General features: G+C 26.8%; 4 protein-coding genes across 8 annotated transcripts in view; 2 read left to right on the top strand and 2 right to left on the bottom strand.

The window, feature by feature from the left end:
• Positions 1–549: 549 nt before the first annotated feature.
• On the top strand, positions 550–2,824 carry LOC126894253 (cytoplasmic 60S subunit biogenesis factor ZNF622). Its single transcript, XM_050665129.1, has 5 exons — positions 550–717; positions 836–1,541; positions 1,603–1,786; positions 2,013–2,129; positions 2,606–2,824. Exons 2-5 carry the CDS (start codon positions 842–844, stop codon positions 2,715–2,717), a joined length of 1,113 nt encoding a protein of 370 aa, XP_050521086.1. The 5' UTR covers positions 550–717; positions 836–841; the 3' UTR covers positions 2,718–2,824.
• Positions 2,825–6,422: 3,598 nt separating this feature from the next.
• LOC126894258 (uncharacterized) lies at positions 6,423–9,437 on the bottom strand. The gene is made up of 3 exons (XM_050665138.1): positions 9,270–9,437; positions 7,484–8,164; positions 6,423–7,388 (listed from the first exon to the last, which is right to left on the bottom strand). The coding sequence occupies exons 2-3, from the start codon at positions 8,143–8,145 to the stop codon at positions 6,965–6,967; spliced, it is 1,086 nt and encodes a 361-aa protein (XP_050521095.1). The 5' UTR covers positions 8,146–8,164; positions 9,270–9,437; the 3' UTR covers positions 6,423–6,964.
• A 1,353-nt stretch (positions 9,438–10,790) lies between these two features.
• LOC126894262 (uncharacterized) lies at positions 10,791–14,705 on the top strand. 2 transcript variants are annotated; one of them, XM_050665144.1, is made up of 2 exons: positions 10,791–11,026; positions 13,023–14,705. In XM_050665144.1, exons 1-2 carry the CDS (start codon positions 10,933–10,935, stop codon positions 13,652–13,654), a joined length of 726 nt encoding a protein of 241 aa, XP_050521101.1. In that variant the 5' UTR covers positions 10,791–10,932; the 3' UTR covers positions 13,655–14,705. The 2 variants fall into 2 exon arrangements, with proteins under 2 accessions (XP_050521101.1, XP_050521102.1); XM_050665145.1 differs by lacking the exon at positions 10,791–11,026 and adding an exon at positions 11,652–11,719.
• Positions 14,706–14,857: 152 nt separating this feature from the next.
• LOC126894254 (FERM and PDZ domain-containing protein 4) overlaps positions 14,858–27,460 on the bottom strand; it is a 71,424-nt gene continuing 58,821 nt past the window's right edge. For all 4 annotated transcript variants that reach the window (XM_050665130.1, XM_050665132.1, XM_050665131.1 and 1 more), the window contains 17 exons: positions 21,374–21,542; positions 21,204–21,317; positions 20,655–20,903; positions 20,464–20,583; positions 20,252–20,391; positions 19,906–20,125; positions 19,750–19,827; positions 19,076–19,180; positions 18,880–19,009; positions 18,674–18,810; positions 18,510–18,595; positions 18,104–18,437; positions 17,826–18,023; positions 17,506–17,740; positions 16,796–17,430; positions 16,560–16,724; positions 14,858–16,491 (listed from right to left, as the gene is read on the bottom strand). In XM_050665130.1, coding sequence (XP_050521087.1) covers positions 16,147–16,491; positions 16,560–16,724; positions 16,796–17,430; positions 17,506–17,740; positions 17,826–18,023; positions 18,104–18,437; positions 18,510–18,595; positions 18,674–18,810; positions 18,880–19,009; positions 19,076–19,180; positions 19,750–19,827; positions 19,906–20,125; positions 20,252–20,391; positions 20,464–20,583; positions 20,655–20,903; positions 21,204–21,317; positions 21,374–21,542 — 3,460 coding nt within the window. In that variant the 3' untranslated portion in view covers positions 14,858–16,146. The remainder of the gene's footprint in view (positions 16,492–16,559; positions 16,725–16,795; positions 17,431–17,505; positions 17,741–17,825; positions 18,024–18,103; positions 18,438–18,509; positions 18,596–18,673; positions 18,811–18,879; positions 19,010–19,075; positions 19,181–19,749; positions 19,828–19,905; positions 20,126–20,251; positions 20,392–20,463; positions 20,584–20,654; positions 20,904–21,203; positions 21,318–21,373; positions 21,543–27,460) is intronic.

Genomic DNA, 27,460 nt, shown 5'->3' on the forward strand with positions numbered 1-27,460 from the left:
AATCTGTTGTGAATCATGATTTTAAAAATGATGTGTCTCCGACTGTATATTAGTTATTTAACCTTTTTATGATTTATGTACATTTTTAATTAAGATAAAAAAATATAATTAAAGCTATGAACTTATTATAACAATAAGCAATACTAGGCTTTCTACGATTCTTAAAATTATTGAGTAGTGATCACAGAAAACAATATAGTAATGCGAAAATCTATCATAAATGAGTCTAGGAATTGTTTATTAAAAAAATAATAATAATAACTTTAAGTTAGTGATTTTAACTTATTCTATAGCCTACAATTTATTTATCCTTAGTTTTAAATAATAATGCCCTTATTCAAATATAAATTGTAACAATGAAATTTGTTACTGTCTAAGAATTTATATAGTAAATCAAATAAAATTCTGCCTGGAAATCATTATATGTTCTAATAATTTTATAATAGTATTCACTGTAGTTCATGAACCCATTCAAGAGCAATCTACCGGCTACACTGTAATAGGTTAGTTATCAAACTTTATTTTATTCTTCCAATCACGTGTATAAATTGATAACGGATCCATTGATAAATACTAGTGTGCTTAATTAAGAAATGAATTGTCTTTGGACTTAAAAATCATAGATTCTACTTCTATTTTGAAAAATGATTTAATTTACATAATTAGAAATTAATTAAATATTAATTACTTTTTTGTTACCAATAATCTAAAAAATAAGTAAGTAGTGAATTGATATAAATCATTTTTACATTATACTCAATTGTTTCAATGAAATAATTGAGTTACAATAAATATAATTAAATAAACATTTTTTCATTCTGCATGTAATTTTTAGAGTACCATGAGTACCTCTTATCCTGGAGCACACACGTGTATCACATGTCAAATTGTTTTTGAATCTGCTGAAACCCATCGTATACATTATAAAACTGATTGGCATCGCTATAATTTAAAAAGAAAAATAATTAACTTGACTCCTGTTGATAAACCAACATTTGAAGCTCGTATTCTTAATCAGCAGATTAAAGAAAATCAGAATAATGCAAAAAGTTCAATTTATTGTACAATTTGTAAAAAATCGTACTCATCACAGAAGTCATTTGATAATCATCTTTCATCTAAACAACATAAACAGTTATCTTCTCAATCTGATAACGATAACAAAGATGTTGGTGTTCCAGCATCCAAAAAAGTGATTCAGCCAGTTCAAAATACCGCTGAAGTTGAAAATAGTGATGACGAATATGAAGATGTTGATGAAGATGAACTTTGGGATGGTGTAGTCAGTGACAATAATCCGATTATTAATAATATTTGTTTGTTTTGTCCACAAAGTAATGAAAATATGATTCAAAACATTAAGCATATGTCTGAGAATCATTCATTTTTCATACCTGATATTGAATATTTAATTGATATGAAAGGTTTACTAGTATATTTAGGGGAAAAAATTTGTCAAGGTTTCATGTGTCTTTGGTGTAATGATACTGGTAAACAATTTAAAACAATGGAATCTGCCCAAGCTCACATGATTGATAAAGGTTTGCTATTGTAAAATAGAATTATTATTTAAATTACAGGTATTTTTTCTTTTTGATATAGGTCATACAAAAGTGATTCATGAAGGAGAAGCACTTTTGGAATACTCAGATTTTTATGATTATTCTTCGAGTTATCCGGAAAATGAATCTGAAGATAACTACCGAATTATTGAAGATATTAACTCTCAATTAATTTTACCTTCAGGAGCTAGAATTGGAAAGAGATCACTTATGAGATATTACAGGTATAGTCAAATTTTCCAAGTTTTTAAAAAATAAGTCATTTTTAAATATTACTTCTTAAATAAACTTACTTTACATGTTTAATATAATTTAATTAAAAATTCCTTTTTTAATCTTTTTAAATTTTATTATACAATTAATCTTTCATTTTATTCTTAATACAATATTGTGTATAATTTATGAATATTGTTATAATTATATGTTTACATTTATTACAATTATTTACAGACAAAATTTAAATCCAAATAGCAATTGTGTAGCTCTAAAGGGAAGAAATGTTGATAAAATTATTAACCATTATAGACATGTTGGATGGGTAGGAACTTTCCCTGCTGCTGCTGCTAGGTAAATATATCAAATTTATTGCATTTGTTTTTTATAATTTTTAATTATTAATTGAAATAGATAAAAATAAAAATCTTATTACTTAATAATTATACTTTTTTAAAAGATTGACATTAGCCTGAGTCATTTTCTATAAAATTTATGAGATCTCTTCATTCATTATAACCAGAAAGTTATAACTAATTTAGTAATACTTTTTGGCAATTCTAATGTAAGATTCTAATATGCTTTAAATAATCATCAAACTATTTTCTTAAAAACATTTTAATAAGTAAATTAACTTATTAATTTCTGTATTTTATCTAAAACATGTTCTTAAAATCGAAAAATTTACTTTTTTTTAAGAATTTATCAATTATAAGGAAAGTGTAAGTGTAAGGAAGTGTATGTTATTAACTTCTATTACTTCCAAAAATCTAAGTATTAAAATACATATAATTGAATCCTTTAGTGATATATAATTTATTATTTTATAGAAAAGCAAGAGACCTAAAAATTATGAAGCAAGTACAGTCAAAAATGTATATGCAATTAGGTGTTAAAGCAAATAAATTCCAAAAACATTATCGACCACAAGTAAACTTTTAGATTTTAATTATCTAAGAGTATTGTTATATTATTGTTTATTTTCCTATTTCTCTTGATAAAACTTAAATGTATTAAATGATAATATAATATAAAATTATGACTTTAAATCTTAATTATTTTCACTATAATGTAAAAGAATTTTGATTAAATAGTTGAACAAAAAATCCTATTATTATATAAGACTTTTATTGTTGTATCCGAGTCCATATGCAATGCACCTTTAAAACCTCATCAATATGGCTTCCTTGCTTACTGAACACTATATAATAATGAGTATTTTTAATTTGAAGTTAAATTTGTTTATTTTTATTTTTTCACGTCTATGAAAAGGTTCAAACATTTGTCAAAAATTACATGATTTTTGCCTTGAGAGTCCAACTAATCAGAGAAGATAAGTTATTGTTAAAATAGCTAGTTGTTATGTTTCATTAAAGGTTATTTGTACTAAGGGTATCATTTCATAATTTACTAGACTGATACAAATTTTTGACTGGCCCATCATTTTACAAGTTAGTAAGGGGAAAATATTTTTTTATCAAATATAATTTGGATTCCTATTATGCTTCATAGATGATAATATTTAAATGGCCTGATATGACTCGGGCTAGTATATGTATAGGTCGATTTATATGTACTAAAATTTAGACTGAAGCTAATGCACAAGTTCCCCTTCTCCAAATCATGTCCCTAATTCTCACTTGTTATGTAGATCAATTAAATTCATTAGTTTATTTCAATATTATAATAATAAAACTATCATATATTTAATATTTCAAATTGTAATTTGATATATTTTAATTATTAAAATAATAGAAAAGTACCAGACTAGGCGAAACTTATGTTTTTAAAATGACTGGTGCGATTTTTTAGGTAAATACCTCTACTTAAAAGAGTAGATATGTTCGTTTGACGTTTAAATGTCTTTATTAATAATATATTATTAGATAGCGCCATTGTCTACTCAAATATTGGTTATAGTTCATTATTGGATATTTATATGTTTATAAATATATTCTATTTAATTTTTTAGATGACTTTTTATAGGAGTATATTAAATAAAATACAATCATGATGATAATAATTGTTGTACCAAGTAACTATCGTAAGAAATTTATTTCCATATGTATATTAGCTTCTTATTCATACTTAGTAAAAATAATCATTACTTTAATTGGGGAGCGGCTCTTTAGAGAAAATTTATCTAAATGTCTACCTACATTTAATTAAAGTTAATACAATATACTTATGGATGAAAAAAGAAAAACTATTTGAAATACTGATTTACAAGAGTTTATTTACAAACATAAACATAAAAGTTTAGACTGGATGTCGTGATTGAAATCAAATTCGAATTTATTACAAATACGAATCATCCTATTCGAGACCCGTTGAATCCATAAGATTTTGTGTGGAACTGAACATGAAAAGTAGTCGGACTTCTAATGAAGAATGTTGGAACATGCCAGGTAATAATAAATCTTAAAAGATCAAAGCAACTTATTTTGGTTTTAACTAATTTATGTATGAAAAATTCTTACGCCCAACACTAAAGAGTAGAGACCTAAATCAAAACGAAGTTCCAACATTAAACACTAATACCGAATATTTCAATTTTTTACAGACGTATATTTATTTCAAAGGCGTTTTAATATTACTCATTATTGATTTTATTTATTGTTAGATATCAATCTACTTTAATTACAGCCATGTCAAGTCTTAACTGCCGTGACTATTTTTAATAAATTTTCTAAAAATTCAGTACTTGATGTAAAAAAAAAAAGTGTTGGTTATATTTTTTATTTGTTGCTCAAAATTAACAATACTTAATACTTTATTATTACATTACGATACTTCCTTTTTTTATGAGATAATACAATTTTAAAGAAACAGTATTGTGCTGTACATCACAGACTGTTCTATTTACGTTGTAATATGAACGAGGGAACATATTCGATGAAGGGAAGCGTAGCCAATAACCTATTGACACAGTTTTACTTTGCTGTACACACACAGAAAAATAATTGCAATTCCATTGAATTGTATTTCTACAAGTGGTATACGACAAACCCGGAACAACCCGAATGCTGAAATGGGTATACACATACATGCATTTAAAACTTCAAATGTGTACCGCTTGGGTGACCTACTGTGATGGAAGGGGTCCTAACATTTTCAGCTCTGTAATCGAGGACTACCATGCCAACCCTTTTGTCACTGCACAATAAATACATCTCACCCGGCACCTGCATCTACCCGTTCTTCAGCTGCGGATACTTGCTCCCCTCAAACCCTTTTGGCAAAAATTAAGTGTAAAATATTTTGCTGAAATCTGTTAACTCCTACGTTCCATGAACTAAAAATGAATAAACATTTAAAAATAATTTTTTGACTATGAAAGGCTTTGTTTATATATTTTTTTACTTATTATAACTGATTAAAACAATCTTGTTATTCGTGTAGTAGACTATGCAATAAAAAATAAGCTCACATTAGCAATAAAGTTTTATAAATCATATAATTTTTTAACAACATTTGTGTGACATTAAGCTGTAAATTTAACCAGTTTCATAATTTTTTTTTTTTTAAGAGTACCTATAAATAAAGTTCTCGTTTTTAATCCATCTAAATCAAATATTTTATCTTTTGCTATTTTGAAAGACATGACGACATATAGTTTTCCACAAGTATTAACTAATAAATCGTTCCTATGATGTAAAATACATTGCGGAAGTATTAATCGTTGGCTTAAAATAGATAAACGAGTTTTTAAATAAACATTTTTATAAAACTCATAAACATTATAAGATAAATTGAAGCTAAAAAAAAAATTTACTATCGTGACTTTGAAACAATATACTTGAATTCGGCATCTCGAAAAAAAATCCTTAATTATAAAGAGTATAATTTGTTGTAAAATTTAAAGTTAATTGATTTTTTATAACGAGACTATGCTCAGTATTGCGAGTTAGAGAATTCGTTGATCACGTCGAATGAAGACATTTATTTCCAAGAATTTCGAAAAGTATTCTTGGGACGAGGATTTTCGAACAAAGGGTATGAATGAATGGACACGGTGATGGATGGGATCGAACGGTTTTGCACACTCATCATCGAACTATTGTCGTTGAAAAATGGTATACGTTTCGGACCTTTATCGCGTTTCATCGCCGTCCTTCTTTCCACACACATTCTAATAGACGGCCATCGTTAATGCGCACCTAACCAGAATTGTCGTTGAAACGAATTTCTACAGAAGTATAAAAATCAAAAAATCTTTTTGTAAATATTTGCTACTCTTAGCCCACATAATACACGCACACTTGATTTACTTTTTATAGCCACAGTAGTTTCTGGTTTTCAGTGTGGTGGGCCGTTTACATAGAAAAGTGTACACTATGTACTCGCCTTATTTACACACGTTTTACTTTTTTCACCCAATTATCAAAACGTCGGTGAATAAATAGACGACTATCAGCAATTCGCTATCTCTTGTCCTATTTGCAAGTTAATAAAATATGTTTTTCATATTATTATCAGAAATAAATTTAAAAACACAAAATGTCTCAAATAAAAAAAATTATAAAAGTATAAATATATTTATCTATCAATATATAATGTTCATATAAAATATATATTATAAAAAAATATAGGTACTCGAGTACGTTTTATAAAAGTTTGAGCAAAAAAATAAAAATAATATTAATATAATTGTGCGCAACACGAAATAGTGAAAGAGCGCTAATGTAGAGCATGTATTAGCTTAGCAAATAAATTACACAAATTATACAGAACTGTAGAAAAAATAATAACGTTAAAACGCGAGTGCTACTTTGGTAGTAGACTTTGAATAATTTAAATTATTATTATAATCGTCAAACTTATAAAAATAAATAAATAAATGTTGTTTTATCAAAATTATTTTTCCTATCATTAAGGAGTACAGTTGTTAGAACAATAAATTAATTAGGTTAAATATTTATAAATTAAGTGAGTTGAACAATAATTTAAGTGAAGAAATCGAATCGATTCCATTGGGTTGAGCTGCAAAAGTACTGTAAAAATATCATTAAAAAAAAAAAAAAATATACAAATATAGACTAGAACGCCCTTGCGCGGAAAATTTTATCGTATGATACAGTTTAACCGTTAATTGTAAACACTATAATTAATATAATCATTTAGTACTTAAAATAATTCACTCATAATAAATACTAAATAAATGACGAGAGTGTTTAAAATTAACGATTTCACATCGACATGAGAAGTCTCCTTTTGATTTCCTTCATCTCGCTCACTTTTTTAGTGAGGTACATCACACTTATCTGATTTTCAATGTACTTTTGCCGCTTGGCGTCCCTAGACCGTTTGGCCGCTTCGTTGTTCTTCTTCCTCTTCATCACGTAGGTCTGGTCACTCTGCTGTCCATCGGGTCCTGGCGGTTTTTTATTAGGTACAGACCGACGCATTTTTTCAAAATTTTTCGGTGGTCCTAGACTTTCCAAGTACCGCTGTCTGAAAGCCACGAAATCTGTCTGTCTATAAATTGCGGCTATCTCTTCTGGATCGACATCACGAACGTCATCTCCACCACCCGAACACACGTTCGCATCCACAGTTGTCGATTCTGGAGACAATCTCTCGGAATGGGCTCCGCCATAATATGGGAAACGACTGTAATTAAAATAGCGTCGATTAGTAAACAATAACAATTGATCGAACGAACAATTAAAAACTATTCAAACATCGAATAAAATGTATCAACTCACCAGAAATCATAAGCCGATCTAGAAGACATGCATTCATAAGAGCCGTAGAAAGGATTCGATTCGGGTGATGTAGCCACGTACACCGGGCTGCTTGCCATCTTGGGTATCATCATGATGGGGTTGAAGTCGTGCCCAGATAATCCTGAAGGGTACGTAGTGTGTACAGGAAGGTGATGATGGTGATATTGGTGATGGTGCGGAGCTGCAGAAACGGCTGCTGCCGCTGCAGCTGCTGCGGCCGCCATAAACGGATTGTATTCAGCCGCATATCTGTGTGGATGATATGAAGCATCAATTCCACTTCCGTCTAATGGACTGGGGGGCACGTGGTCAGCTATTTGAGGTGATACGGCAGGTGCCCTGTATACGCTAGGAGCGACGACGGCTGCGGGTGGTGGAGGTTGCGTTTCAGGCGAAGAACGAGCCAAGGGCAAACGTCCGAGTGGTGAGCGAGCCAAAGGCGATCTAGCTGAAATCGGAACAGGACTTTTGTGCGCCACCGCTGCAGAACTTGTCAAATCTAATGGTACACCCACGTCCAATTCCATTCCGTCCACCTCGTCATATTCCTCAAACTCGACCGGATCAATCTCTACTTTGGCAACGACTTCGGGTGATTTGTTTACTGTCAAATCCAAAGGAGCGGAATCGACTTCATCCATTTTTGTTTGATTGAATGTACTAAAAATAAAAATAATAAATCAGACCAAAATAAAAGGTGAAATATGAAAATAAAATCCGCATAAAATAGGAAAACAATTTAAATCTCATTAGTTGTAAAATTTAGATGATTTTAACAACTCATAAAAATTATTGTTATGAAAAAATATTATGTTCTAAAGTTACTTCATTAACCCTGTACGCATAAAATAGATATTTTAAAAATGAAATATGCGATGTTACAGCCATTTGTACGATTATTTATTTAATTTTAATGTCATTGTTGATAATATTAAAGGGAAAAATATAACTTCTAAAACTTTTATCTAATGTGTTAAATGTTTTCACAATAAAGCGTATAATTAAAAAATAAATATTGAAATGTCCACTTAAATATACATTTCTACATCCATCTAAAATTTTGTAGACTGTGATCACCCTCTCTAGGTTTAACAATAAAAAACAGACGCCTAAGGTTTAATTTTTGCACATCGTCGTCTTACAATACATAAATCAAAACGTTAGAATTAGAATTTTAACTATTATTGCAATAGGACAATTGATATAATCAAAAATCTATAGTTAAACTCTGTCGGTAAAACTGATCATAAAATGTTACAGATTATCTTAACAGCTATTGTTGTTTTTGTCTGGAATCAGATAATTTTCCAATACATTATTTATTGTTTGATAAACTTTTTTTTAAATAGATTCGATAAATTTGATTTATATATTTGTATACTAAAATAACAAATGCTTAAAATATATTCATTTAAAAAAATACTATACATTCCCGTTAAAAAAAATGTCTCATAATTTGATACCACTCAAAAACTAATGAAAAAACAATTGAAAAGTATTAGAATTTTTGACGCATCAATTGAATTGATTACAAAATATTTGATAAAATATCGTTTTAATATGTAGACCTATTTATTGATAATTTTAGTTAAAATTACTTGAAAAATATTAAGTTACAAAAAAATAAACAACAAAATACAATAGTATTGTGCGTAGTCACTTTTTATAAGCTAAAAGCTTCTATGTATTTACGGCGTATTTTCATTAACAGATAATTATAGACAAATAATAATGCTATAGAATAGTTTATAATTTTATGACTTACTCGAAATAAAGATTTTTTAATGTGCGCGCTGTGTAGCCGGTCGAGTGTTCAACAATATTTTGTAATTTCTACTGATCGTCACACACCGTCGGATAGCAGTTTGGGAACTGTCAAGGGCTAAGAAATGTTAGTGCCTTTTTGAAGCGTCCACATGTCCGGCGATGAAGGCGGCGACAGTGGCTGCGGTTTGGCAGTAGTAGAGGTGGAGGTGGTGGTGGTGGTGGAAGTGATGATGATGTTGACCGGCAGAGTATTTACCTACAGTGCAACGTGATCATTTTCAAAAAGGTCCCTTTAACCTTCACGGCGAGTGTACTTAGGTATATTTTTACATTGTTTGGGACTATAAAATAAGGTCTAAAAAAAGGAGTTCTCACGGAAGTGTTTAAAAACGTGCAAATAAAAATATGCACTTGAGAGATACTACAATGAACATACGAAATCGGTAAAACTGGCGATTTTTTGACCTACGATTTTTTCGGTGACCTGTATTTAACCCTCTGTAAAAGACTATAACAATAATTTTAACATGATTTTTTTTACTGTCTGTAACCTTAAGCCTATTTTTATTGTTCCTACGAATTCTCCATATTTTCTGCAAAGTAGACGCTCATTTCTAATATTGTATGACAAATGTCTAGAAATTGTTTTATATTATATTCTGCTGTTTCTCTCCATAAAAAAATAATTTTAAATAACAATAATAAGTTATAAAAATTAATTTCTTCAAAAAAACTCTGAAATACGTTTACAATCTAAACCGCAAAACAAAATTATTAAGTAAGAATTTTTAATATCGTCAAAATAACAATATATTGGAAATAGTATTACAAAAATATTTTTAGTATATAAAGAACCTGAGATGTTCTTGTTTTAAGTTTATCGTATAATTCTAATTCATTGATCTAACTAAAATATGGACAAGAGATAAATAGATGAAAAAAATTTAAAAATATGTCTTTTTGGCTTAAGTACCGTAACCCATTGTACCATCATTGGGAAACGTTAATGTTACGCTTTATGAAGTATGAAAATATTTTACAAAACCTTTAAATTTTTTATCATATTTACAGGTTTAGATTTAAACCTTATAGTTATAGTTTCATAATTCTTGTTGCATTAAATAAAATTAAAATATGTTTGGTTATCACAATTTTGGGGTTTCTAAAAAAGGGTTAAAACCTTATTTAAAATTTTTCATGTATGAAAAAATCATAAAAATTAGAATAAATCTCGTTTTTCTAACTTAAAGGTTTGAATTGCAAATACCACATTATTTTTGAAATAAATTAAACAGAAGGTAACTAATAAGCTAAATTGACTATTTACTTTTAAATTATATAAAAGTACTATTTCTAATAAAAAGAAATATTAATGGCGTATAAATCAAACAAGGATATCTTTAAAAATACAAATTATGTTATACTTCTGCTGCTGAAAAACATATTAGTTATAAATACATATATAATAATTATTTAACTTGTGTTTTAAATAAATATTTCAAATAAATTTTTAATAGTTTTTAATTTGAATTGAAATATCATATTAAAAAAAAATGTTGTTCTCAATTATAAATTAACTTTAACTTGGACAAAACTGCAAAAACACATTTTACAAAGTGAACTTTTTTTTAAAAAGTCAAGAAATAGTTTAAGAAATTAAAATGAATTTAATATTTTATACTATTATTATTCTCACAGTCAGCATACAAACTTTGCAATCAGCCAAATTAGAAAAATTATTGAACGAAAATAATGGTTTGATTTTAAATTTAAATTTTTATATCTTTTTTAAATACCTTAAACTACGCTACTTTTTACATAACTACGTAAATTACGCTGTTTTTTCAAACAATTTTCCTTGTACAGAATGTTCGGTAAGTATAGAAACAGGTCAATTGTTATAAGTAATAAGAACAATAGAAACCCGTTCTAACTTACTGAACCCTCTGTATATAAAATTGCTATAAGATTGATATGGAGTAACCTCATTGTGATGGAGATTTTAATTACACGAGATGAATAAATATAGTCATTTGTCAAAATTGATATTTCTCAATTATACTAATTACAGATAATTCTAGCATTGATGCGAACCTGAGAAAGTATTAATTTTACTATGATGTGTTTATTATTTTTTTTTTGCGACTTCATTACCTGATTTTTGATTAAAGTATTTAAGTTACAATGGCTAGCACAATAATTATTCTAGAATATATAATCCACTCTAAATTATTTATGGTAGATTATAAAACCAGACCATGGTATAATATTCTTAATTGTTTTGTCAATAACTGTATTAGTTATAACTCTGTTAATAATCTTGTTCAAACAAAAATTAAATTTGATATGTCATGTTACAATGGAAGGAATATATAGTATATGATTTTCATTATACTTGTATAAGTCGTAGTTTAAAAGCACGTTTATAAATGTCATTTATTAAAAAATGTAAGTCAATTTGTGTTGTCTAATGTTAATGTTAATTAAAAGAAAATTATTTTTATTATTCATTTATCTATTTTCTTTTGATATTACATTCTAAATTTTTTTAAATAAAATCAAAGTACATTTATTTTATTTTAACGTATTTAAATATGAAAATTTTTATCAAATATTATTGTTTAAATTTTTAGTATTTCTAAAAATATTTTTCATATTTAACTATAAATTGAAAGTTATATTCCAATTTTCAAATTCTGGATACGCCAGAAATGAAAAGTTTACTGAAACACTACCCGTCACTGTAGTTTTCCCTCGTTTAAAGAAATTTCTTATTCATTTTAAAATTATTTTAGCCTGTGATTTTTTTTTTATGGCTCTGATTTATTTCCTCAGCTCTCATTTGACCAACTTATTTTAACGATACATCAAATGATCACAACTATTATCTCGTTAAAGTTATTTTCCTCAAAAATTGAAAAAAAATCCACTTTATCAATTAAATAGTTATCGAGTCCACATTTTCCATATAGACAATTAAAACCATTCATTTTTAATGTTTTGAAAGTATTTATTGTCCAATTAGATTTGATATGATAACAGGTTTCAACTACAAAATTAAATAATTTTACTTTGTAATTTATTAATTTATTGACTTGTGTGTGTTACTACCAATCTATAACATTCCAAATTTTTTGGTAACATGTTGCTATATAAATCATAAATCCAAAAGAAAAATTATTTTCAATTTCATCCAAATTTAATAAAAATTTTTACAATTATAATCAAATTTTATAATACTCTAAATTGAGTAAATTTTTTAACAATATTTTGATAAATTTTTTTAATTAAAGTAAATTATTAAAATTCATTATGTTCTGAATATTTCAATTGTAGAATCTTTTTTAACACTAAAAGTTATTTAAAAATGATTATCATTTAAAAAATATTGTGTATAATATAATATATACTATGGTGCAATAGAATGTATATAATTTTTTAATATAATGTATTACATAATATTATATATTTCATTATTATTGTCATTATTTGTATCAAATAATGTATATAAATTTCATTATCTTAGAAGTTAACAATCTAAGATAATCAGTGAATTTCGTATATCAAACTGTCATTTAACTGATTTTATGGTTTTATTAACAACAGTAATAGTTTTTAATAAAAGTAGACAATGAATGATAATTTATATTTCAAATTTGTATTTATATTACATATAAAAGTCTCCAATTGTAAAATTACAACTAATACGTAGTTTCAAATAGTTTAAATTGTATGCTTTCTTTATTTACAGATAGTACTCAGATTGTATACTCAAAAAGTACACGAGGAATAGATTTATCAAAATATGCATACGGAGAGTACATTAAAAATGAATATATCATAAATGGTTCCGAAAATATACTTATTGGAGACCTAAAAGAGGTCACTTTAGAACAATATCATTTTGCAACGCTGAACAGATCATATAAATATTTGCACTTGTTAATATGTTATCATAGTTGTACTTATAAAATTATTAAACCATATAAAGCAATTATTAATATTACTGAAGCAGCTAAAAGGATTGCAAATTCATTGAAAATAAACCAAGTAGAATCATCAGGGATCGAGAAATTGTTAAATATGTTAAATAATGAAATTGATAATATGATAAGTCCATCAAGTTATAAGTTTTTTTTTTTAGCAAAAATCCAAAATGAAATAGGCTCGTTGTTGCATATTAATTTTATAAACTCTCACATAGATGAAAATTTACTAAAAAATTTAGAGATGGACATTTTGTCTGATCATTTTTTTAGTACTGTTCTTGATGATGAAATGAAAAAACACTTTTGGCCTATTTACAAGATGAAATTTATTGAAGATTTTATTAAAGCTACGGGCTGTCTCAACAAAAAAATAGAAATAGAGTATCCATTATAATAAAATCATTCATAACTTTTGAAAGTAATTTTATTAGAATAATTTTAAATACATTTTAATAAGTATACATACATGCATGAAAACCCGTATTTATTAAAAAAAATAACATGAAAATTTTACTTTATTTTTAAATACTTGTTTTAATTTATTTTTTTCCAATCAATGAAGTAACTATTTAATTATTTAATAATTGCGTTGGTTTACATTATGAAAGTTATAAATGATATCTATTATAGGGGTGTTGATTAAGTTTTCACGTTAATATCCCGAAATATACTTATTGGAGACCTAAAAGAAGTTATTTTAAAATAATATAATTTGAAAACGCTGAACAGTCATATAAATACTTGCATTGGTTATCACTATAGGTACTATAATCAAACAACAGAGAATTGAATACTGTATATTATAATTTTCTTTATTTTTAAATAAACTGAAATAATTTCGAAATTATTGAAAAAAAACTAGATAGATTTATTTGGAGTTGAGAGGTTGTTAAATATACTAAAGGTAATGTTTGAAACTATTAATAATGAAGATGATTATGATTAAAGACCATAATTCGGTGTTCAAATATTTTAAACAAGTTTATCTAAATATTTTTCCAATTACACTTAGAACAGGTTACACTGATAAAAAAGTAAAATAATATTATGGTAACAATATTTCGTATAAAAAAAGTCTGTCACTGAAACTAAGTATAAATTCTATTTATAAACAAAATTATAATTTATTTACCTATTATTAAAAAAATATTTGAATGTTTTATTATTATTTATTTAATAATACAGAGTATCATTATAATTATAATGAAATTAATGGCAATTTATTTATTTAATGATTTCGAAATCATTCAGAGAAAACATAACTACAAATTTATCATTATCAGATATATAATAAACAATTTTCATGATTATTAATAACAATGACATATTATGTTAAACCAAAATATTATTTCAAAAAAATATTTCCTGTATATAATATTGGGTATTATTGTATATGAATATATATATTTTTTTAATTGTACTTATTAAAGCTGATTTAGTGAATATATATCTTACATTTATTACGTTGATATTAAGAATTAATTGCCTGGATTAAAACTTACTGAAGCCTAGAATGACAATAACGTGATTCTTTTTTTAAAAATATTATCAAGAGTAAAAAATAAAATAAAAGTAAAAAATAAAAACGCATTTAAAATATGTAAACATTATAAATGTATTATTTTCATGTAAGATTCACAGAATCATCAAATCGATTTTTTACAATTATAATAATAATACTGTGTTTATTTGTTGCAAAATATGAAATTCCATACAAAAAGAAAAATATAATTTTCACACATATATAACGAGTACGGGTAATTAATATTACATTTCGATTAAATTCATTATACAAATTAATACACATTTCATCAATAATAATAATAAATGATTTTGACATCGCAATAATTTGTTATTGCAATGAAAATTAACTGTAATAACCCATGTTTACATACTAAAAGGAATGAAAATAATTAAATTATATGATACAAAGCTATACGAATATTTTAAATTTTGTTATTTTTAAAAAATTATATATTATCAAAAAATTGATTTTACTAGGATACTAGAGCAATATATTTAATTTTTTAAAACACGAGAAATAATTTGACGACTTTTTTGTGTATCGCGAATAATATCTTAAATAATTGACGTATACTCTAGCATAATGATAAAAAAAAACAAATATTATCTAACTAATCAACTTAATAAAAAAAATTGACTAGACTTTTGTTACATAAAAATATAACAAGTAATCCAAAAGTATGCAATAATAACACCAATCCACATCGTATTTTGATAAATTTCTTTAGACTTGTAACGGATCAGCATTACCTTAGTCTTCACTCGTGCAGGTAAAAAAAAAAAATACTTGATGTGACTTGTTGACGTGTGATTTCGAAATCACAAAAGGTGTAATCGTTAAATTAATTTTTTTGTTGAGAGTTAAAATCAGTTTATAATAATGACATTTTTTTTTTTGTAAACAATGGCGAAAAATTTTAATTTGAATGTTATAATTTTTTTTTAATAGTTTTTTTTTTTACTAAAACTAGTTTTAATTTAAGTTTACAAAGTTATTTAATTGTTTTTCGATGTGCATTGGAGGTTAGTATTATTATTTTTGTATTAAATTGTTTGATATTTGTGATGTGTTGAGCATAAATTAAACAACTGGAATTTACAAAGAGTAAATAAACTTCGTTGTGTTGTTGTTTCTATTTACATGTATAGATCAAGTCACATTTTTTTTTATAGATTTGTTAATTTTAACTTGATGTTATAAAATAAAATGTCTATACTTCTTTTAAAAAGAAATAGAAATAAATTACTCCAAGTTTTTTGGTAGGTTAACAAAAAATAAAAAATAACAATAATAATATTTAACAATAAACGAAAGTGCGATGGGAACCGATTTTCTTATGCTCGGGCCACCGCATTCTATCGTCATGGTGAAAATACCCTCAGACTTCTTAACAGTTTAGCTAATACGTTAGCCAATCCTTCGGCGTGCTTGGTTAGTGTTTCCGTGCAAACGTCAGTGTCCACTAGTAGACCATGGAACGTGTGTAGTACGTCAGTTACTTTAAGTATGAGGTTACGAGTTTGCAGTGGCGATGACGTATGTTTTGTCATATTTCCACTAAGTACTGTCATCCGACGTAATTGCGTTACACATTGTGATAGATTGGTTTGAAATTCAGGACTTTTAGGGTTCATGTAACATCGTATAAGAATTTTTGACGATGTCACTAGCTGCCTAGCTTCTTGACACAGTATGTCTTTAGCTTCCTGTAAAAATTATTACGTTCAAATTGAGTACTTCATGATGAGAAAATATATTATATTTTTGAACGTACCTGAAATTTGCTTTCGTCTAATTGTGTGCCACCTCCTTGTGCTTGAGCAGCGTTACACTGTTCACTAAACTCGTTCAATCGATCAATTAATTCATTTATAACCGATACTGCATCCCTCTGTGTTGTATAACTACTACTAATACTACCGTTTCGCGAGAGGGTTTCCTAAAAATTATTCATTAATAATATGCATATTATATTAAATGTAAGGTTATTACAAATGTTGTTAATAATACCTGAGAAGGAGCTGGCGGAAGAGGAGGTTTTGTAGACAAAGTGGAGTCAATCCTTGGAGGTACTTTCGGTTTGACTCGCGGGAGAGTCATATTTTGGGCTCTTGTAGGTAAAAATGGTAGTTGCTGGTTATCAGGGCTACGTGGCTTAGTTTTAGAACAGCATGAAAATCCCGGCAAATTTTTCTCGTTAGTGGCATTAGGTCCGTCTGGAGTAGTGACAGAACTAGCCGAGGTGACATGAATGTTTCGGGTATCTTCAAATTGCACAGTAGTAGGTAACGGCTGAGGTTTTACAGAGTGATTACCAGTGACCATAACAGGTTGATATTTTTGCGATTGGCTCACAGATGGTATGTTAGTAGGTAAATTAGTTAGTACGGGTGGTAAGTTAGTAGACAAGGGAGGTAAATTAGTTGATTCAAAAGACTTTATGGATGACGTTTGTAAAGCAGGTTTAGGAGGAGGAGGTATTATGAACGATGATATTTGTTCTGAGGTCAATACGTTTCCCTGTTTTTCTTCTTGCTTTCCGTTAGTCTGGGGAGGTGGTGGTATGGTCATAGTGGCTAAAAATGACTCTAAGTCTAAATTCATTAAATTGGAATTATTCTTAAATCCTTGGTCTAATACTGAATCTATAAATGTTATAAATGAAGATAGTTAATTTTATAATTCCATTATCAACGAGTATAATTGATTAAAAATTATACCTAAAAATCTATCTGAAGCGTTTTGTTGATTGTTGTGGTCGTAGTCCGCGAAAAAGGTAGGCGGTAAACTACATGGATTACCTGCTGATGCAGTCGATCCATTAGTTTGGTCATTGTTGACTTTTAATTTATCTGTGGGTGGTGGTAACAATGTTAAATCAATGAGATCTGGCTCTAAGTATAAACTATTTCTTGGCAAAGATCTATTATCTTCTTGTAAATTTTTCCACAGTTCCTATATTTATTAATAATAGCAATACGTTTTTATTTGTATATATTTAATAACTAATAATTTTTCTAATTAGAAAATATATATTTACTTGAAGAGCTTCGTGACCGGATGAAGCGACAAGACCCTCAGGGCTATGCAATCCAAAACTTATATCAGAATCCCTATTAGAATTACGACCACGATGAGAAGGACTTGTTGAAGGAGTATTAATAGATTCTGTATCGCTCTCCATATCTCCCAAGTTAAGTGCTTGGACTGCAGCAGTTATACTGTCTTCAGAACCTTTCTACAATTTCAAATATTCAAAATTATTATTTTTGAGACGACTTGAATAATAATAAATAATAAAAAATATTTTTAACATACTTGAGCTAATAATAGTAAGGAGTCACTATGTTTTAGTTGACCTAAATGAGGAGGTGGTGGGGGCAACGATATTGAACCATCAGATGATATGTGAGATCCATCCGAGTCACTTGATTCTCGTTGGTGTCTGTTTAGATATTGTTCAGAATTTTCTACTAGTTGTTGCATTTCAGCCACTCTTTTCAAAACTTCTTCATTATGTAATTCCGCTGATTGGTCGTTACCTTCTAATATTTCCATAGACACCACGCTTTGAACGTCAATTCCACTTTTATTTTTGGCATCACCATTCAAATTGAAACTTATATGACCATTTGGTGGCCTTTTTAAAGACCTATTAAAAATATTTAGTATCGAGTTTATTGAAAAATTATATTAAATAAATAATACTGTTTAAATTTATTACATGGTATTCATATTTTTATCCACATTTCCATTTTGCATACCCGCCCATATAGTTTTGTTGAGCGACCCATAATCATTTGGTTTCAACTAAATAATTTTTAAATTGTTTATTAAAAAAAAAAATTAAAACATCGTAGAAAAAGAACTTTACAAAAATGAACATACCATATCACGATTAAATGGCGTATACATAGGACTGAACGCAAAATTAGTTAGTTTTTCTTGTTCATTAGCATTTATAGTAGATGGTTCATAACTCCAAATTGACGGTTTGACAATGTGATGTGAGTAATATTGAGGCGCTGAAAATTAAAACATTCAAATATTATCGACATAAATTGATAATGCAGCAACATTTTTACCATACGTACCACTATCAATTATTGAAGAATCGTTCTCCCTATCTATGGGCAAAGACAAAGCCATCAGGAGTTTAAAATAACCTTTGATCACAAGAATAAATTCGTCTGCGTCACGATCTTCCATACAAAAGCTAACTTCCTATAAACATCATTTTTATTGAGCATTCTATTCAAGTTAATAAATTTAATAAAATAAAAATAGCACCTTTTGTATAGTATTTTGTAAAAATAATGTGACTTTACTAGAAATTTGATCTTCTTTTTGTACTTTTATCATAGTAACTTGTTCTATGTCTGCTAAAGGAACTGGCTATTAATATATAAAAAAAAACATTAAAACAAATAGTTTTGTATTATATATATTAAAAATAATTATGACTGATATAATTTATATACAATAGATTCTGGCATTTAAAAATCATACTGTATAATTTGATTAGAAAGAACGTTACAACTTTTGGACTTCTCTCTATTCCACAAATTTTAATAAGATTATTTTCATGACTAAATATTTTAAAAGGCTTAAAAAATAAACCCACTTTTTAGTTTTGGTTTAGTACATTTTTTGGAAATACATTTTGCTCTCATTTTGAAACTTTACAATCTATTGACATTTCGTTCTGTTTTTTGTTTTGTATTTAATTATAAATATAATAATTTTAGTGAATTTTAAAAAATGTGTAAGATAAATGGAAAATAAATGTTTATATTTTATTTGAAAATTTGAAATGTTGTTTATATCATAAACTATTATATATCATAATCAATAACAAAGGCAACATTTTATATAAATTTCAACAAAAATTAAGTAACATACTATTTTTAAAATATATTTATTTTTATTTAATTTGATACTAGTTTTTAAAATCATAAGCTTACCATACTATTACGTAATCCCACAATTTGACTTATTCCCATTTTTGGACTAATTAATATTACTGTTTCTAAATTACAATCCTGTAAATAATATACAATTGTCAAAGTTCTAATAAGGTTTTAGCTCGCAAAAAATCAAAGCAATTTTACGAAACTTACACGAACGTTTGTTGAAAAACATTTAGCCCCGTAACTAGGAAGTTCGGAAATAATAGTCAAGTAGTAGAGCTTAGCTTGTAGGGCGGTAAGTGTTTTATAATTAGTTCCCGTCATTGTTTGGTTAAGTTTTAACAGATGTGTCAACAATTTTCGCAACTCTTTTCTTTTCATAGATTCCATAAGCGAAATCGGCACAAACTTTTCTAATCCGAATTCTCTCCTAAAGTTAACAAAAAAAATATGTATCACTTTAAACGTCCCGTTTGATCTGCTTATAACTAAGTTGATATAACACAATTTTGTGTTTCAAATATAAATTTCTCATCATAAAAATATATATACTTACTCTATGGCTTTAACTGTGACCTTACAATAAGGTATATTATTTGCCATAGCATGTTGATGAATATGTAACGCTGCCAATCTCAACGCGATGTCATACTTAAGTTCTGGAGCGTATCTTTCTTGCACAACATCGTTACAGCACTTAATAGAAAAACAAAATACAATGTAAATAGTGTAAGCAAAATTGGGTTATTTTTATAGTAAAACTAATACTTGTAAGTATAAGTATTCAAACGCATTCAAATCTTTCTGAGCTAAATCACAGGCATCCCTAGGTACGAAAGCAACCCGAAACAAACACCTCAAATTATGAGACCCCGGTCTGGATGCTACCTACAATAATGGTTATAAGGATTAAACTTTGAAATGAATAAAAAGAAAATTGTGCACAATAAAAAACAAACCTTAGCCAAAGTGTGTTCGGGATCCAACAAAGTAAGTTTATGTCTCCGGAGACTTTTGACTTGCTCGAGCACCAATGCAAAGTGTTCGCCGGCCTTAATACATAATTTATTTTGTAATGAAGCCACCACATCTTTTACTTTGGTCGTCGAGTCGTATTTGAACGATTTGGTTTGTCCATTTTCCAGGAAAACTTTAAGCACATTAGGTAACAAAGCAATGTTGGGATCGCCACCGCTGAATGCAGATACCTTTAAAAACATTTCTACGTGTAAAGTAAAGTACTACTAAATTAAATAAGTTTTTTGTAAATTTTTAATTTTTAATATTTAATAATTTATTTCAGAATAATATTTGCTTTGGCACTTATGTTGCTTTGTTTATGTCCACTTGACATAAACTTACATTCACACTCAATGGTCCATTTTATCAGATAAAACATATAAATTGATTTTTAACACACCCTAATCTACATAAGTTAATTAACCCTTATTTTTGACATTGTAAACAAGAAATTATTACAATATAAAAAAAAATGTTTTTATTCTTACCGGACATGATGGCGATCCGTTGACAAGTACACCTTCGGCGAAACGTACACGAGATGGGTTTGACTTGAGCTTGGCTTTTTTTGCCGAACTGAGTAACGCAGATTTTCTGGCCGACTATGATAAACATCAGTTAATGCAAAAATAGTTAGCAAAGATAATAAAAGACTCACATTGTCCAGAGGAGGTTGGCACACGAGTAATGTAATAGTTTCATTACATGACCTGACCAGCTGGATGACATAATCCCTTAGACCATTTTGAACATCTTCATCGTTTATCCTAAGGATTTGATCGCCAGGTAGTAGCTTTGAATCGCTTGGTCCGCCTTCAGTAACAAACCTAATGATACGCATTAATTAAACAAAGTTAATAACTCTCCGATTACTCAATATCAAAATTCTTTAAAATTAAGACAAATAGAAAAATTGTTTTTTTTTTTTAATTTAAATATATATTAATAATATATTATACCCACAATATTATTATTGAATATAATAATTAAATCAATATTATTAGAAATAGGTGAAGTGTCGTATAGTTGAATACGTTGAGCTAATGTTTTTAAACCAGAGAATCAATTAAAGTATTAGAGTACGTCATTTTTGTCTTGAAATTAATGAATAATAAATAAATAAATTTAAGAATTTGCATTATAAAATAAGTTATGCATGGGTGATTTAAAAATTACCGGTGATTAAACTACACTCTATAAAACAACCAATCATTATAAAAACACGCCTACAAAATTTTAAGTAAAAAAAATTCCTACAGAAAAATGAATATCATGTTTTTCAGAAGTAAATTTTTTGGTTTTTATTTATTTATTTTATGCACGTTAAATAAAAATGGATATTTTATGGAGTGCTATTAAATTTGTGATGATTGTTTGTACAATTATTATAATTATAATTATAAATTTATAAAATGATCTATACACTAAACAATATAATATCATATACCATATTATTATATAATTCTACGAATATATTAATAAACGATTTATTTAATTTTATCTTTTATTAAAAACATTATTTCCAAATACATAAATAAGATTATGACGAAATGCGGGTTAGGTTTTTTAATAATAATAATTTATTATTAATATGAATTTAAAATTTTATAACTAGTTATTATATAAATAATAATTTATAATGCTTTATTTATAGCTGTATTTTTATTGTATAATTTTATATTAATAAAAATATAACAATCATCCCACATAGTTGTATTTCATACATTAATATTAACAGAATAAATGTGTTTACGTTTTATTATATTTTTTTATTTTTGACAAAAAGCATAGGTAAATAAAATATGATATATGTATTTATGAAATTTTGTTATTATTCGTTTGAAGTAATTCACAATTGTTTATTTGAATTCAGCGATTCGTATTGAGCACGTAGGTTTGTTGATCCCAAAACTAACAGAAGCCAAAAAAGAAATAGTGAGAGCTATTATTAAAAAAATATATCATAAGATTCAAGCCTCCAGATAACTTATTAATATTGTTTAATTATAAAACACATGTTTAGTACATAAATAAAATTTTATAAATTTATATCTTTAATGTTACAGACTGGAATAAAAAATTAATTAGAAAATTGAAGTCTTTGTAATAAAATTTTTTTTTATACCCGTCAATGAAAGGTGAAAATAGTATTAACTTCCCTATATTCTGTAGTATTTACGTGTTTTGAATTCTAAAAAAAAAAATTTAACTGTCACGGGAAATGTTAATACAAATGGTCATTTCTTTCAATCTTTCTGTTTTCTACTCGAATCGGAAGAGTTCTGAATTTTTAATGAGGGAACCTTTTCATTTCCTTTTTTTGCGGTCTATTGTTACCTGTGCCTACTTAATCTGAATAATAACGTATATTTAAAAACCGCCGTGCACAAATGATTGTGAAATTGAATATCACAGAGCGGTAACGTTTCAAGAAGACCTGTAAATGCTATTAGGGCAGATAAAGCGAGATATGAATGAATAAAAAAAAAAAGAAAACTGTCTACCTAAGTACTAAGGCTATAATAACCTATGTATAGGACATCCGCATGAGCCGATGCTATCAAAAAACCAAAAAGACGTCAATAATATTTTAAATAGAAACACAATGCGAAATAATTGAAAACGAGGGATAAAAATCGTCTGGTCTAGGTAAACATCGGTAGTCTCACACGCAGTACTGCGGTGGATCACATGATTTTCCTTGGTTTAAAAGAGTGAAGAATATCTTTTAATGAAAAATGTTTCGTCGACGTTTTCTGAAAGTAGAGTTAAACTTATGAAATATGTTAATATGGAGTTTATATAGTCTTGCCGATTTATGATGATTCTATTGATTTTTATATTGCCGTGAGCTTTTTGTTAACACCAATCTATATTCTTTACAATGTTCATTAGCACGTGACATACTTTCATGCAATGTAAAATAAAAAAGTATTTTTCAACACCGATTTACACATATTTTACATTGTTATGCAAAGTAAATAAATGAAATAATATTAAAGCGCGTCTATTATATACAAAAATTTGATACTGTGTTTAACTATTTAGCCCTTCACTGCAAATTAAAAATTGCACCTTGCAAAAAAATTGTTTTCTAGAACAACTTTCATTATTGGGAATTATAATTGGTTCAAAAGTTACCGTTTTTTTTAGTTGATACTACGGCAACTAAAAATGTCTCAGAATTCGGTTTTTTGTTATTTTTGTTTTTAATTTAATGACATTAATAATGAATGCTTTGATGCAGTGCTGAAGTATATTGATGATATATTGTAAAATTATATCATTACATTGATGAAATATTGTATTATTAAATTCAAGATAATAAGATAATAAGATCCTATAATACGGAACAATTTTATGATAATATATTATTAAGCTAAAAAAAGACAACGATGAGGTGGATATTTAAGTACTTATTCATACATACATAATAATTTATTACAAAAAAGTGTAAAAGTTTATATCTTGAGTTAGGTACGCGTTATCGACTTGACAATAGTTTGGTATGTGTGGTTCAAAGTGAAACTACCAATTTAAGTAAGTACACTTTTTTTATTTATAAAAACAAACAAAAATAATAAAAAATGGTGATTATATCACCAAAGATTACTATAAATAAAATAGTTTTGCATTAGGCAAGGTTCATTTGTTAAACATTTTCAAATTGTTCTTTACTATTTAGAAAAAACTAATCAATATATAGTATACTTTTTTTGTCTCTTTTTTAGACGTTAAACACTGGATATAACTGTAGATGAAACTTTTATATAATTTTATATATTAATACTATACTTAAAAGCATTACCAATAAGTAAGCTTAAACAATTGTGCGTATTGGGGGTAAAATTATTATTTTTTTCTTTTATATAAAAGCTTAGAGCAATAAAACTTTCACTTTTATTAACTGCAACTAACCAATGTAAAGCACCTTCCAGTTTTCTGGTAATGTAATTTTGTTCTGAAAAGATTATTACTTCACTGAAACTTGTAATAGATGTTAGAAAGTTCTATTTTTGAATAGCTTTTAGAATGAAAACGCAATATCATATAAAATTGTGTATGCATGCCAATCATGTCTATGATCTGAATATTTTTGGGGAGTCTCTTAGTATATATCCACTAAATTATTTATACTAGTATAACAAGAAACAATATGACCAATGTATGTAATTCATATGACAACATTGAATGCTGTCTTATTATTTACTAAAATAAAAGTATTTTTAATTATTGAACCATAAAAATTACAAATGTAACTTTTACACTTTTTTTATAAGTATTCGTAAAAACAGTCTTAAGTGTTAAAATTATAGTTTTTGGTAATTAGTTAGTTTCAATTTACACCAATCCCATTTCTTTTTTAAAGTTTTGATAGCTAAGCCTTCCCCAAAATAAAAAAAAATCAGATAATTATACAGTATGTTGTATACAAATATTTTTAAGTGAGAGAAAATTCTCATTTGCCTTTGAAAATTTTATTTCTAAATCAGCCTTCATCACATTTTTAACAATATAAATGGATCTTCAGAGAATTTGACAAAATAAATAATTCAAATAATTTTTTTTTATTTTATATCTTTTGAATTTTGGAGATATAATTCATTGTACAATGATCATTTTCATTTCAAACTTTAAAGTTTGAATTGAGAAGAATGTTTTTTATTACTTTAACTCAATATGATTGATATATAAGCTTATAACTCAAGCTTATACATAAATTAAATACACAACTTAAAATTGTATGACTTCCCTAAAAATCATATCAAAGATATAAATACATACGTTCTTTAAAAGTTAGGGGATAGTTTGAGTAGAAAAAAAGTTTCACCGTTTAGGACCAACTACACTATTAATTATATTTATGATTTGCCCAACCACTCAAATAAATACCGTGGTTATCGTTTTTTTCCTAAAAAAATATGATAATTTTTAAAAAACCCAACTTGAGACACCTGGTCTCCACGTGCGACAAATTATATCGACAATGTCATTAAAAAAATATAAAAACAAACTTCAACAGTAAACACAAATGAGAAATGTATTCTTCAGAAATATTTTTACAGAATATTTGAGTCAAGATTTTTCTTGATTCCCATTAGGCTTTGACTGTTGGAGGCTTATAACTATCTCGTATTATTTAAAAAATAAAATTCTTTAAATATTGATTTTTCTCAGGGCCAAACTTTTGTTAATTTTTCAAAAACTCAAGAGTTCCCTTTTAATTTTTAATAACAGATGTATGAATGTCTTATTATATTGATAATATTTCAAGAAAACAATCTTAGAAAATTCGTCTGGTATAAAATAAATGTATATAAGTAATGTATGTATGTATATCAGTGTATGTAATAACTTTTGTAACATAAAAACTCAAATCTAACAATATTGTACAGGTTGCTTTATTGAGATCAAATTGTTTTTATAGATATTTAGCTGCAAAATAAAGGCAGGTTGTTAGAAAATATAAAGTATTTTTGGTTTCAGTTTTGTTTGAATGCCAAAAAGCTTAAATTCATTTAAATGTTACATTTAAGTCTGAAATAATTGATTAAATAAAGAAAAAAAAATGTGAATTCAGTTAATGAAAATAAAATTAAAGTCTTTAATTTATATCTGATCTGGTTTATAAATAATTTTTAATTGTCATATATTAAGTAGTTTTGTTTTAAAAATCAAAAATATTCTTTTCAGATGATATGTAAAATAATTTTACTAATAAACGAAATTTCAAATAAATATTCTGAATTTTTGAATTATTTCAAATACATGTTTTAGTTTCAAAAAATAAATTTTAGACATTATTTTATTATAGTGTTATTTATATAATTGAAGCGTATGTACACATTATAATGGTTCAAAGTTTAAAAGTTTGGTCAAAGTAATTTACTAAGTGAGTTCCCACATTTGAACTTAGTTCTCATTGACGGTATAATTCATTGTTAAGAAGTTTTGAGGTTTGTGTAAAATATGGAAAACATAAAAATAATAATAATACTATTATTGATTATTTTTTCATATTTTCTAATTATTATGGTTTCAAAAGTTAATATTTAAATTTTAATCAAAGAAAATCGCAGAAGTAATTAAAATATTTACTTTAGTTTAATATCTCTTATATTGGTTCTTCATTTGAACTTATCTTTAATTGTACTTAGTCAATTGAGTGTATTTAATCTTAACAGTAACCAGAACTGTAAATAAGACCTCAAATTATTTTGTTGTTGAAAATATAAGTTGTTTTATGATTTGTCGACAGTAAAAAATATTATTTTGGTAAAAAAAAAAAGCTTCAAAGAACAGCAAGATTGGTTATCACATTGGATGGCCACCTCATAGTCACTGGAGTATTATACTTATTTTTTTATTACTGTCTTTTTAAGATTATCTATTTTATTTTTTCATGGATGAAACTCTTCTGGGAGCACCTCTGACTACAACATATATTATTTATATGAAGTATAAACATAATATATCAACGGTATAAATGACGGTTCGTCGTAACAAAAATAAGTTTCAGAAAAAGATAACTCAGAGGCAATTTATAAAAGCAGAGGTTTTATTTTGATTACATATAATTCATGTCTGAAAAATTGTGATAGTTAAATTGCACGCAATCATATCTCAGTAAGATGATTTTTACCTATTATTAAAATGAATACTTTATTTATCAATCAATACAACTATGATCTACATGGAATAAAAATCAAGCATTGCTTAGGGTTCTTGAACAAACTCTAAGATA

Source organism: Daktulosphaira vitifoliae, unplaced genomic scaffold (genome assembly GCF_025091365.1).
Source record: "Daktulosphaira vitifoliae isolate Bord-2020 unplaced genomic scaffold, ASM2509136v1 Scaffold_1, whole genome shotgun sequence".
Lineage (NCBI taxonomy): Eukaryota > Metazoa > Arthropoda > Insecta > Hemiptera > Phylloxeridae > Daktulosphaira > Daktulosphaira vitifoliae.